This window comes from Rhinolophus sinicus, chromosome 3 (genome assembly GCF_057876585.1).
Source record: "Rhinolophus sinicus isolate RSI-liver-muscle chromosome 3, RSI-T2T, whole genome shotgun sequence".
NCBI lineage: Eukaryota > Metazoa > Chordata > Mammalia > Chiroptera > Rhinolophidae > Rhinolophus > Rhinolophus sinicus.
Window position 1 is genome coordinate 104,399,906 of NC_142503.1, and position 12,565 is coordinate 104,412,470.

Genomic DNA, 12,565 nt, shown 5'->3' on the forward strand with positions numbered 1-12,565 from the left:
TTGGGAATTTCTGTGTTTCCTGGAGAAAGCTGGAGAAAAGGGAACCCTCATACGCTGTTGGAGGGAATGTAAGTTGGTAGTCACTGTGGAAAACAGTATGGAGGTTCCTAAAAAAATTAAGAATAGGGGCCGGCCCAGTGGCTCAGGTGGTTAGAGCTCCTTGCTCCTAACTCCGAAGGCTGCCAGTTCCATTCCCACATGGGCCAGTGGGCTCTCAACCACAAGGTTGCCGGTTCAACTCCTCGAATCCTGCAAGGGATGGTGGGCTCCGCCCCCTGCAACTAAGATTGAACATGGCACCTTGAGCTGAGCTGCCTCCCAGATGGCTCAGTTGGTTGGAGCACGGGCTCTCAACCACAAGGTTGCCGGTTCGAGTCCCGCAAGGGATGGTGGGCTGTGCCCCCTGCAACTAGAAACGGGAACTGGACCTGGAGCTGAGCTGCACCCTCCACAACTAAGACCAAAAGGACAACAACTTGAAGCTGAACAGCACCCTCCACAACTAAGATTGAAAGGACAACAACTTGACTTGGAAAAAAAGTCCTGGAAGTACACACTGTTCCCCAATAAAGTCCTGTTCCCCTCCCCCAATAAAATCTTAAAAAAAAAAAAAAATTAAGAATAGAATTACCGTATGACCCAGCAATCCCTCTTCTAGGTTTCTATCCCAAAAACTTGGAAACATTTATCTGTAAAGATAATGTTCATTATAGCATTATTCACGGTGGCCAACACATGGAAACAACCAAAATGTCCTTAGATAGACATTTGGATAAAAAAGATATGGTGTGTGTGTATGTGTGTGTGTATTTGCCATTTGTGACAACATGTATGGATCTTAGATTATCATGCTAAGTGAAATAAGCCAGATAGAAAAAGTCGAGAACTATATGACTTCACTCATATGTGGGATATAAAACTGAAAGCAACAAATGAACAAGACAAACAAAGAAACAAAAACTCATAGACACAGGTAACAGTTTAGTCATTACCAGAGTGTAAGGAGGGGAAGGGGGTAGTAGAAAAGAGAAAAGGGAGTAAAATACGTGGTGATGGAAGGAGAACTGACTTTGGGTGTTGAACACACAATGCAATATATAGATGGTGATGTATTATAGAATTGTACACTTGAAACATATATAATTTTACTAACCAGTTTCACCCCAATAAATTTAATTTAAAAATTTGTGTATAAGTGGACTGACACAGTTGAAAGCTGTGTTGTTCAAGGGTCAGCTGTATCCCGTCTGCCAGCATTCTGGAGCCAGCTGGGTAAAAAGACTAAGAATCTCTATTTTCATAATTTCCTTTGTAGTCTATAAACTCATCCTCAGTTATGCCTGGTGCTGCCCAGTTCACAGACTTGCTCGTTCGTACTCTTGCTTAGGTCAGGCAGTAGTGGTTATCAGGTTGCATGGCGTTCCAAGTGCTTCTTAAATGACTTTCAACTAGTGCTCCTGTTTTTAACCTACCTTTCCCACCACTTCCAGAGGTACTTGGTACCACCAGTTCTGGAGCCTTAACTTTCCCCACAGCTAATTCAAAGTTTACTACTGAGAAGCAATCTACTTTGTATATTTTTCAATTTTCTGTATTTCAAAAATGTGTTACTGTTGTTTCTTTGTATATTTTCTTCATTCTTAAGTGTTTGTTCCCTTGTAAATTATTTTATTGTTTTAATGGGTTTCTGGAAGAATCCAAATATGTGTGCAACTCACTGTCTTTATGTGGAAAGCCCCCTATCGTAATCATTGATAATTTTATCTGTTTTGTTCATTCTTATATCTTCGGTGCCTAGAATAGAGCTCAGCCCACAGAAGTAGCTTAGTAACTTGGTGTGTGTGTGTGTGTGTGTGTGTGTGTGTAATAGTGAGTGTCTGAAGAAACCTCAGAGGAGGAAATTCAATATTCTTAGAATGGGATTGCCTATTAGGATTGGAAATTCCTTCAGTAGATGTAGATGCCTGGTCACTGCACTGTACACCTGAAGCTGAAGCTGAACAATAATGAATGTCAACTACAATTATATATATATATATATGTATATGTATATGTATATGTATATGTATATGTATATGTATATGCATATGCATATGCATATGTATATGTATATGTATATACATATATATGTATATATACATACATACATACATATACATATATATATTCCTTCTTGTAACTATATATATATATATATATATAGTTACAAGAAGCCGAGTACAGCATTAGGGATATATACAGTGGAAATGTAATGGCTGTGTGCGATGTCAGAGGGGTAGTGGAAGGGGGGAAGGGGGTTGTCACTGTGTGAGGGACATAAATGATAAATGTCTAACTATTACATTGTTTTGTGCACCTGAAACTAATAAAAAAAATGTTAAAAGGCATTTGGACTTTCTAAAATCTAACGAAGACAAAGGCTTTACTTTATATTATAATATGTTATATTATTTACTGATTGTTAAATGGTTAACAATATATTTAACCATATATTTAACCCGCTGTATGATGTACTCATCTACATGTACACTTGTATGTGAATATGCCAGAATCCTTAGAAATTTTTTGTTTTGAATGAGTAAAAGGTTAGTCCAAATTGATTGATAATCTCTCTGTTAAAACCATTTGCTGCTGGTTTAGCATCTTTTCTAAAATTTAAGTGTTTAAAGTTTTATTTTACTTACTTATGCAATTTAGAGAGTGTTAATTAGAGATGTCTTAATTAACTGAAGCAAATTGTACTGTGTTTAATTTTTACAGTGATGCATTTGATATTGCCTGGAATGGCAGAACTGGGATTCGCCAGAGCAGACTATCAAGTAGCACCTCCTTGCTTGACAAAGAGGGTATATTTGCTAATTCAGCCAATAGCAAACTCTTGGAAAGAGCCCATGGAATTCTCACGTTAGTATTAATCAGTAATGTGGATTGGTTTTTATGAGTGGTTTAAAATTTCTGGACGAAAAAACGAAGAAGTGATGGTGATCCTATTTCATGAATAGAATTTGGAGTGAAACAAGATTCAGAAGTAGTCAGCATTTAGAGTTAGGAATCGCACACATTATTAAGCTGGTGGTTTTTGTTTGTTCTTTGTTTTCATTTTGCCAGGAGAATCATAATTCAATATACACAGTGTAGAAATGATTCGTTGTTGCTGTTTGTTGGACCCTATATCCAGAGAGAGAAACAACTCTTACCTCTTTTTTTGATTCTTGTTCTTTAACTGCAATTGTCCCTTGATTCTGGCAGTCCAAAAATATTGGGCAGGAAAATCCCCTATGAATGGTGAATGGAGCCATATATAGTGATATGTAAACACTCATTCAAGCCTGCCATTCCTTATTACCTGGTCCTAGAACTGGTTTGAGGAAATAGGTATAACCATGCATGGTGGACCAGTAAAAAGTTCTTAGCTACCTATATGGACGTATTTCAGACACTTCCAAAGCATATCTTTTGACCGCCAGCTAGAGGTAGGATTGACTGAATTGGATTCCTCAATCCCGAAGTCATTGCTTAACTGTTAATACGCTCAATTTACGTAGGTCTTGCTCTACTCCAGAACTGTGAATTAATTCATTTAATCCTCACAACTCTAAGAGATTAGTGTTATTATCGTCATTTTACATTATTACATAATGAAACCAAGGCTTCTACAGGTTAAAATCGTACCTTAGTAGGTGGTAGAGCATAGATTCAAGCCCAGGTCTTTTGGCTCCCCAGCCCATGTTCAGTATTGGCCTTTATTCCCTTTCTTTTTGTAGCTGTAATAAAAGAAATTCTTGACATAAGTATGATTTTGAGTTATGAATAATGAAAAAGCAGAAGAGAAATTTTAATGTCCAAAAGTAGAAGATCTTAATAAGAGTTTTCGTAAAAAGTATATTTTTAAAATTCATGAAGTTAAGCATCTATTTAAAGTCCTGAAAAGACAGAAACAAAACTTCATAGTGAAAAGAAATTAGAGCCCTATTAACATCCACAAGAAAATGAAACTTGAGCTTTGAATGTACAATGTTGTGTTACTGATCATCAGGCTTAAGTCTGTTTATAACTACAGAACAGGCATCTTTTTTCTTGTTCTCTTTTCCATGCGTATTTTCCTTCCCAAATGTGCCTGCTTAGTTGAATCAAATTGTTTCTATATAGATGACCTATATCTTGGAAATGGCATATAATTTGTTTCAATAGAGACTTGGAAATCATTCATATCTGCAATAGTTGTTTCTAACGTATGATTTGTCTCTTTAGGAGAAACAAAAACTTGAAATCCAAGCCTGGCCTTCCAAAGGTGGGTATTACGAAAAATATTTTTCCATTGGTGCCCTGTTTCATAATTATTTTTTTTACTCATGCAAACAATCTTTATAAATCTATAACAAGAAATACCTTATTTATGCCCCAAATAGGGATTGTGTACATTCACTTAAATCTATTTTAGAAATAAGACTGGATGTTATAAAATGGCCAAGCTTAATGGTTCAGGTAGATATTTATTTGTGATATATCCCATTTTCTAGTGTTTAAAAGCTTCTGAATCTAAATGTAAATTTTTGTTGAGTAATTGCTTCTTTACATGAGATTTTTGAATTTCTTCTTGGGTCAGGTTAAGATCAAATTCTGAAATTTACCTGATTTTAAGATAATTTCTTATTAGTGCTTAGCTAATGCTCATCATCATTAGCAATAGTTAGCCAAGTTTTTCTATAAAGGTCCAGATATTCTTGCAGGCTTATGGTCTCTGTTGTAACTGACTAGCTCTGCTGTTGTAGCACAAATGGAACTGTAGACAATATGTAATTGAATGAATGTGACTGTATTCCAATAAAACTTTATTTATGGACACTGAAGTTTGAATTTTATATAATTTTTCTCATGCCATTACTATTTTGATTTTATTTTTTTCAACCATATAAATAAACTGTATAAAAACAGTGGGCAGGATTTGGCCCCTGTGATTAGCCTACTCTGATATACATTGTTAACGCAGAGAAGGCTTTCCAAAAATATTTATTGAATTTACTAAAGAAAGAAAAATCTTACTGAGTGTTTCCTTCTCTTGTACCCTCCTAAGGAAGAAACTGTGTCATTTGTAACCTTGTAAATGAATGTAATTCCAAAATTTTGAAAGAACTGAAAAAGAGCTATTTATTCTTGCAATTTTCTAGTTTAAGAAACAAGAAAATGAATCTATCTTTATTATTCCTTCTACCTAAGTTACCTTAGGTTTCCAAAGAAAATTTGATGTACTGCTGATGTGGTTTCTGGTAGTGCTAAATATTGTTTTAAACTGCAAAACAAAAGAAATTCATGTATATGGCTTGTAATGATGTTCCTATCATGAACAGATTTTATGCAGGAAAAAAGGGAGGGCACCACATTTGCTATCAAACATCTTTACCTGTTCATTTGTTTTTCTTTTTGCTTCACTCTCTTACAGTCTTTCAGTATTTTGAATGCCATGCCTGGGATTTGCACTGTTCCTTTCACTCTCAAGTGGATAACTTCTTAAACTTTCTATGACAGCCAACATGAATATGTTGGATACCTCTGAAGTAATTAATTCCATTCAGTCATTAATGACAGGAATCCCATCTATTTCTCTTTCTTTTTAAGTTGAATGTAGCTAGTTTTTGTTTATTTTAGTGTTTTTTTATAGATTCAAATACGTGCATTTAATATTAGAGGAGCATTATAGGCTATGAAAGTATAGACTTGGGAGTCACTGACCTACATTCAAATTAGGGATCTTTTACTTGCTCTGTGATTTTTGGAGTAAGCTCTATAAGTTGTCTTAACTTTTGTCTCCTCTTCTGTAATGCGGGGATAATAGATGTGAGAATCTAATTATAGATATGTGTTTGGTACCTGCATGGTTGACAGTAAATAGGAAGTAATTTTTTTCATATTTGCTATCAGAAGGTTTAGAACTGAATTTGTGGCTTACCTGTATAGATACATATATGCTGATTATGTGCTTTGTTTAGTAACCTTACTATTTATCTTATTTTCCTACTTATTTAAATGTGCCACATTTTTTTCTAATTATAGTTAATAAGTGTTTTGATGGTTCAGTCCATTTCAGACCAAGCCAAGAAAAGTATTATTACTAAAATTTAAAGTGGCGGTTCTTATATCCTCACTGACTGAGCTCATTTGCTGAACAACATATTTCTGTTGCATTAAGTTAGTTTCCTATATGATTTGGCAAGAAGCAACAGAAGTGTCGATAACCAGAGCTTTTTTTTTTCTTCTTTTTTTCTTTTCTCTTTGGTTATACCTGCAGCCTCTTTCATATCTTGCTGTATGAAGCATTGTGGCACGCATCCATTCACTTTTATAGCTACCCACAATAAGATTCAGTCACCTGTATTCAGGGCTCCTCTAGGACCTCAGTTTATTGATATAGGTAGGATTTAGAATGCTTTATTTTTATTATAATGCTGAATAATTAAATATGAGCAAATATTTAACAAATACAACCTTCAAAGCCCTTGGCCCTCTGTTAATACAGTTCTCTTTTGATGGTACTTTCCCTTTTCTCTTAGAATTATTCCCTCTCATACCTTGAAACGGTCACTTCTATTAAATCTACTTTTCTAACATAACCTATCTTTTAATTCTTTTAATTTCCAGTCTTTTACTGGAAGTTGTATATTTCTGCCATGACACCCTGCTCACCTCTCATACTTGATGCCCAAAGTGATTTATTTTAGTGTATCATTCCCCTAATGTTTTTTTAATGAGACATTTTTTAGAAAAGATTTTATTGGGGAAGGGGAACAGGATTTTATTGGGAAACAGTGTGTATTTCCAGGACTTTATTGGGGAACAGTGTGTTTTTCTCAGGACCCATCTGTTCCAAGTCAAGTTGTTGTCCTTTCAATCTTAGTTGTGGAGGGCGCAGCTCAGCTCCAAGTCCAGTTGCTGTTGTTCAGTCTTAGTTGCAGGGGGTGCAGCCCACCATCCCTTGCAGGAGTAGAACCGGCAACCTTGTGGTTGAGAGCACGGGCTCCAACCAACTGAGCCGTCCAGCTGCCCGGGAGCTCAGTGGCAGATCAGTGGCAGCTCCTTGTCTTCATTCTAGTTGTGGAGGGCGCAGCCTGCTGGCCCATGTGGGAATTGAACCAGCAACCCTGTTGCCCAGAGCTCACGCTGTAACCAACTGAGCCACCTATCCGCCCTCCCCTACTAAATTTTTAGTCACTCAAGTTCAAGACTGGAAGTTAATTTCAGTCCTCTTTAACAACATGAGCAGTATCTTCTTCTTTGTTTTGATAATTTAAAAAAAATTTTTTTCAGTTACACTCAACATATAATATTGTGTTAGTTTCAGGTGTGCAACATGGTGATTATACATTTATATACTTAAAAAATGATCACCCCCATAATTCTTATACTCATCTGATACCATACATAGTTATTACCATATTATTGACTATATTCCCTGCTGTACTTTACATCCCCATGACTGGTTTTTGTAACTGGCAATTTGTACATTTGAATCCCTCTCCCGCCCCTCCTCTTTTTTTTACCCATTCGCCCACCCATCCTCCCACCTGGCATCCATCAAAATGTTTCTCTGTATCTATGAGACTTTCTGTTTTGTTTGTTCATTTATTTTGTTTTTTAGATTCCACATATAAGTGAAATCATATGGTATTTGCCTTTCTCTGTATGACTTATTTCACTTAGAATAATATCCTCCAGGTTCATCCATGTTGTCACAAATGGCAAGATTTCATTCTTCTTTATGGCCAAGTATTATTCCATTGTATGTATGTACCAATTCTTCTTTATCTAATCATCTATTGATAGACACTTTGGTTGCTTCCATATATTGGCTATTGTAAATAATGCTTGAGCGGTATCTTCTCAATCTTTGTTTCTATAGCACCTTGCAAACAATCCATAAATAATTGTTTTTAAAAAGAATGGACTGATTAATTAAGCTTGAACAATGAAGATGGGATTAAGAAAGGAACAAAGCAGATAATGAACAGAAGACCTAAGAAAGAAATTAACTTTATATCCCTTTCCCGCTAGATCTCTGGTCCTCATTCCAGTTCTTGTTTTTTGTCAGATCATGCTGGGCTGTAAACAGCTGTCACCTAATTGGATTCATCTCTCTCTTGCCCCCTTAGCTTCCTGTCTTCCACATTGTTCTGTTCTGCCTGGTCTTCTCTTTTTGCACTTGCTCTATTTTATCTTCTTACAAATCTTAATAACTCTCGAGTCAGCATTAATTTTTTAGTGTCCCTGTAGTTGGTTTTCCTATACTTGAATGTAGTATGTTCGTAGCACTTAGAACAGAGCGTGATCTGTAGTAATCACTCTGAATATATGTTCATTCATCTGATCATGGTGGTTTTCTTGGCAGAAGTCTGGTCTCCAGTTGCTGAGGAAACATTACTCAGAAATCATTAGTTGCTAACCATTCATTCATCAAAACTATTTATTGTATACCTACTCTATACCAGAAATTGTTTTAGGCCTTGGGGTACAGGGATGGACAATCTAGTCACAGTCCTTGCTTTCTCATATTTTATCTTCCAGAGGAAAAAAATGCAAATAAGCAAATGAATGAGAAGATAGTTAGCTGACATTATGCACAAAGAGGAAAGTGAAATGACATGTTGATTTAGAGATGGGCTACTTTTTGAGTATTTAAGTGAAAACTTAGTTAAGTTTGGGCATTTACGGTAGAAGTTGAATGCCAAAGAAAAATCAAGCCAAGTGAACTTTGGCTATAGCATATTCCAAGCAAATGAAATCATTAGACCTTTAAGTAATAATACATGTGTTTTTTCTTTTTTAATACTTTACCAGTTAAACTCATTGAAAGCAAGGACTTTTTAAAAAGAGTTATTTATACATTCCACAGTCCATATGTTGCTTTTTCACATAGTGACGAATGTTTAGTAATTTTACTATCACTTTAGGTGTGGTTTATAAAATGAAACCATTATTTCCAATGTCTTTTTCTCAGAAGTATCTTAAATGTTTGGGGTAAAAATTATTATAGGCTTCAGTGCTATTTTGTTCTTACTTATGGATAAAGTATAAAATTATTCTAATTGAGTCTTGACTGGTATGTAAAATTATTTTTTTCTTAATACACAGTGAATCTTGTGAGAATTCAAAAATGCTAATAAAAATAAAATAAAAACCCTTCAAAAATCAACACATAATACACACATTTTATGTATATATATGTATATATATGTATATATATGTATGTATGTGTGTGTGTGTGTATATATATATATATATATATATATGTCTAAAATCATTTTACATGGCTTTTTTTTTGTCAACAGTATTTGCAAATGTTTTTCATTGTCAGTAAATGTAGGTTTACAGTGCTTTTATGAGCTGTATAGTATTAAGTTGTGTGGATAAAGCATACTTTATGAAAAGAATTCCATATCTGTTTATAATTTTTCATTATTTTTTACAGTACATTGTCAAAAATAACATTCAGATCTTGTTTGACAGTCTCCTTAAATAAATACCTCAGAGTGACATTGCTTATCTGGAAGGTTATACTGATTTGCATTCCTAAGAACAGTGCATAAATCAGCCTATTTCACCACACCCTCATGAACAAGGGGTTTTGTCAGTTTCTGTTATGTTTGCCTGTCTGATGTGCAGAAAATCTATTCAGAAGAAAATGTATGTTTCTTTGCTACAAGTGAGATTGAGTGATTGTCATGTTATTTGACATTTATACTTTATTTGAGAATTGCATATTTAGGTCTTCTCATATATTTGGGATGTATTTTTTAAGGATTTCTTACAGTTCTTATATACAGATAACAAGTCTTTAACATTGTTAGAAAGAAACATTTTTTTCTTATTTGCACTTGTTTAAATATGTATTGTACTCATTGCTACTTGCAAGTATTTTTTAATGTTTATATTGTTAAAGTTAATTATTTTTTAGATTTACATTTGTCATGCTTTTAACTCAGTCTTGTGCTTCTCATACAATAAAACTTTTACTACCTTTTGAATAATATATACTTGTACATCTGTATAAATTCTTTTCATTGACAAACTCACTGCTGTAAATGTAGGATGGTTTAAAACGTTTCCATTGGCTAAAATAAGCTCCCCAGTACCTTACTAATATTTTATATTCTTAGTTGCTTTATATGTAACTCCAATCTTATTTTTAAGATTAATAATTAGTACATCAGGATGAGGGTTGATAGGGTCTATATTTTCTTTTTCTGTGTACATGTTTGTGCCATACTTGATAAAGCTCTGGGATTGAATTTAATTTATTGTCTATGAGTCAGGATTCAGTTGCCGACAACATAATCACTGGAGATATTTTTAAGTAAATAGGAACTTAATTCAAAGAAGAGCTTACAAAATCATTATAGTTTCAGAGTATTAAAACAACAGTGCAGAACTACCCTAAGCTGTAATCAGAAAACTGGGAAATCAGGAAGCTGCCCTTGTAGCTGCTGTTTCCAGGTGTATCCACCTGCACTGTGATGCAGGCACCAGGAAGAAGCTGCCACAACTGCTGGCTCCAGGGCACAGGTGCCTCACTGCAGTTGCAGTGACAGTGCAGATACCCAGCACCCTGCCTCGCAGCACTCACAGAAGTGGTGCCTGGACAGAAAACGGAAATTCTTTTGTGTACATGTTTGCCAGCAGAAACAGAAGCCTCTGCCTCATTATACCTTCCCAGTTTCACGTGTGGGAATTTAACTGAAATCACTTTCAGAACCCGAGATGCAAGAGAATTTAGAAAAAGTAGTTTCTTTTTCACTGGAAAGCATGTGCAAGAAAGTGGGAGGAAGGTAGAATAGATCTTGAATATCAGTCTCCCATATTCACCATAGTCATTGCACAGGAAATGATGAAAACTGGCTTATAATTTTGTTTTTCCTGTTTTTAGATTAATTTATGTGAAGAATTTGATTTTTCACTCTCTTTTTTCAGCACTTGCTAGAGGTAAATTCTTTAAAGCACCTGACAAGACTGACCCTCCAGGATCGTATTACCAAGTCTCTTCTTCATTTGCACAAGAAGAAGAAACCTCCCAGCATCAGTGCCCAGTTTCAGGTTATTTCCTATTTTACTTTTAACAAAGAGGAATCTGTTTGGTTCAGATGAGCATTGAAAGGCCAAAGTGATCTGCAAGATACCTGAATGGCATATGAATCATGTGACTAAAAAGCCATGCTGAAATGGTCATTTTGCTTTTCAGAAATAAACCGATTTCTGTGTATACTACTTGTTTTGCATATTTTGCCAACATTATTGTTTATACTTATAAACCACTGATTGCCAGTTAGGAAGGGAAGAAAGTGTTGATTATATTGCTTTGTATTGCAGGCCTCCTTAAACAAGCTGATGGAGACACTTGGTCAGGCAGAACCATATTTTGTCAAATGCATTCGCTCTAACGCCGAAAAGGTAAAGACGTCCTGTAAATGAGCACTCCTAGCTGAGCTTACCTCAAACAGCTTTAAATTCTAAGGAGATTAAATGGACCCGGAGAGCTATCTATAATCTTTGTAAGGAAAACCACGTTCTCTATTTTCTATGGCTATCTTTGTAATTTTTACAATTACCTGCCTGTGAGGTATTTATATGGTGTTGACTTAGCATTTCCTAGAATTTGAGAAGCAAATACCTCTTGAAATTGCATCATAAAAAAGTTTTATGCAAGTTTTGTTATCCCAAGATTAATCTCTCTTGTTTGGATATAAACTGTCACTTTTAAAGAACTTGTTTGGCATTTTTCATGTTTAGAGATTCTTGTCTCTATAAAATAGGGCAGGTACTGTGGACAGCCTTGACTCCTTCCTGTTTTTCATGGCAGTTCCCCTAATTAGAGCTTTGCAAATACATCTAATAAGTGTGAACATTCGTCATCTTTCTTTATGTTCATCATAGGAGAAATTAGTTCCCAGCCTGAACAGCTAAAATGTGGTAGGAATTTTCAGGTTCAGCTTTCTTACTTCTTAACACATTGCGTACGGCGGGGTTTAAATCCCTCGTGAAGATTCTCGTGATCCGTACGCAACATGTTAAGAAGCAGTCCGCAACTCTGCTACTTACAAGCTTTGTGACCTTAAACAAGTTAACCTTTCTGTGCTTAAATATTTTCATCCATGTAAGAATATACTGTAATTATAGGACCAACCTCATAGTGTTTTGTGAGTATATGTGAGTCAATACCTGTAACTTAGAATGTTCCTGGCCCATGCTAAGTGGTTAGTAAATGTTAGCTGTCCTTTTACAGTGACTAAAAAGGGAACCATTTAATTTACAGTTAAATAGAAGTTTGAGTCTCTATTTTTAATTGAGACCTTGCTGTGCAGAGTTCAATTAATGAAGTATTTCAGGGTACAGAATAAATACTAAATAAATGTTAACTACTATTATTATTTAACATAAGTTGCCCATCTGATATTTTTTCCTTGACATCTGGTATGCCCCATCTGTCTGCAAGAAAATGTTTGGGATTGCCTTAGGGATTATTGAAGATAGTATTTAGAGGATAGGGAGAAGTAGCAGAAGCTCTGCATACATCTTTTGA

The 12,565-nt window shown here is 35.2% G+C and overlaps 1 protein-coding gene across 18 annotated transcripts in view; it reads left to right on the plus strand.

Moving 5' to 3' along the window:
• Window positions 1-12,565, plus strand: part of MYO9A (myosin IXA) — a 265,016-nt gene that overhangs the window by 159,785 nt on the left and 92,666 nt on the right. For all 18 annotated transcript variants that reach the window (XM_074328212.2, XM_074328213.2, XM_074328218.2 and 15 more), the window contains 4 exons: window positions 2,761-2,904; window positions 4,252-4,291; window positions 10,960-11,082; window positions 11,356-11,436. In XM_074328212.2, coding sequence (XP_074184313.2) covers window positions 2,761-2,904; window positions 4,252-4,291; window positions 10,960-11,082; window positions 11,356-11,436 — 388 coding nt within the window. The remainder of the gene's footprint in view (window positions 1-2,760; window positions 2,905-4,251; window positions 4,292-10,959; window positions 11,083-11,355; window positions 11,437-12,565) is intronic.